This window comes from Gavialis gangeticus, unplaced genomic scaffold, assembly GCF_001723915.1.
Source record: "Gavialis gangeticus isolate Ggan-Ray unplaced genomic scaffold, GavGan_comp1, whole genome shotgun sequence".
Classification (NCBI taxonomy): domain Eukaryota; kingdom Metazoa; phylum Chordata; order Crocodylia; family Gavialidae; genus Gavialis; species Gavialis gangeticus.
This window is the reverse complement of record NW_017729024.1, coordinates 87,437,167-87,438,000: the sequence shown is the minus strand read 5'-3', so window position 1 is coordinate 87,438,000 and position 834 is coordinate 87,437,167. Positions and strand designations below refer to the sequence as shown.

Here is an 834-nt window from a genome sequence, read left to right as displayed (position 1 = left end):
ACAAAACTTCACAGAATTAACAGGAAAAGATACAAAAAGTACTTGCACATATATTTAATTGTTTAAAAAAAACACGGTAAGAGAAAATTATATTTAATCTAAATATAAGATAGCATAATCTATCAAATCAATAAGAGCTTACTTTTGTAATATAGTAGCTTCCTCTTCTGCTAAAATATGGATTCTCTTGTGTGATTGCAGTGTCACTTTTACCCCAAGGTTCCTCTTTTTCAATAAGACTCACTGTGGGCTGTGGGAGTAACTGATGAGATCTTTTCATCAGTCACTCATTTTTATTTGGATGTGCTGACATGAGCTATTTTGAATCAGTTCAGCAACAGGAAGAAAAATAAATGAACCCATACAGTTTCATTTTATGAAGTCTGTAAAACACCAAGTGGCATGTCCAGACGGCTACAGGGCACCAACTCTGAATGCCATATTTGATCTTTGCTATAATTTTTGGCAGGTGCTACCAATGTCATAATTTGGCTCTGAGGAAGCAGTTATTCTTTGACAAGTGAAAATCACTGGAACATGACTTCCATGTGACTTGTAAGAATTCAGTTCTGTCGTCTCCAAAAACAAATGGGGAGATCTGAGCCACTCACATTGAATAACATGGCTTGTCTCAGGATTGTGTTACTGAGTGACTGACAGAATTATTTTTTCTTTTGAAGTACTGCTCTGTAGCAACACCTGGTAGGTTACATGACAGGGCTCCAGCTAAGCAGTTAATGCTGTGAGTAGCACAAGAATCTGAGATCAGCTTGTTGGCAGCTGGATTCATAGCTTATGTAATTTGTGACAGAACTTAGCACTTCCAAGTTCTTG

At 36.9% G+C, this 834-nt stretch overlaps 1 protein-coding gene across 1 annotated transcript in view; it reads right to left on the bottom strand.

Annotated features, from left to right (window-relative positions):
* LOC109298224 overlaps positions 1 to 300 on the bottom strand; it is a 21,805-nt gene extending 21,505 nt beyond the window's left edge. Inside the window, exon 1 of the mRNA XM_019518315.1 lies at positions 143 to 300. Coding sequence (XP_019373860.1) covers positions 143 to 280 — 138 coding nt within the window. The 5' untranslated portion in view covers positions 281 to 300. The remainder of the gene's footprint in view (positions 1 to 142) is intronic.
* Positions 301 to 834: the final 534 nt, after the last annotated feature.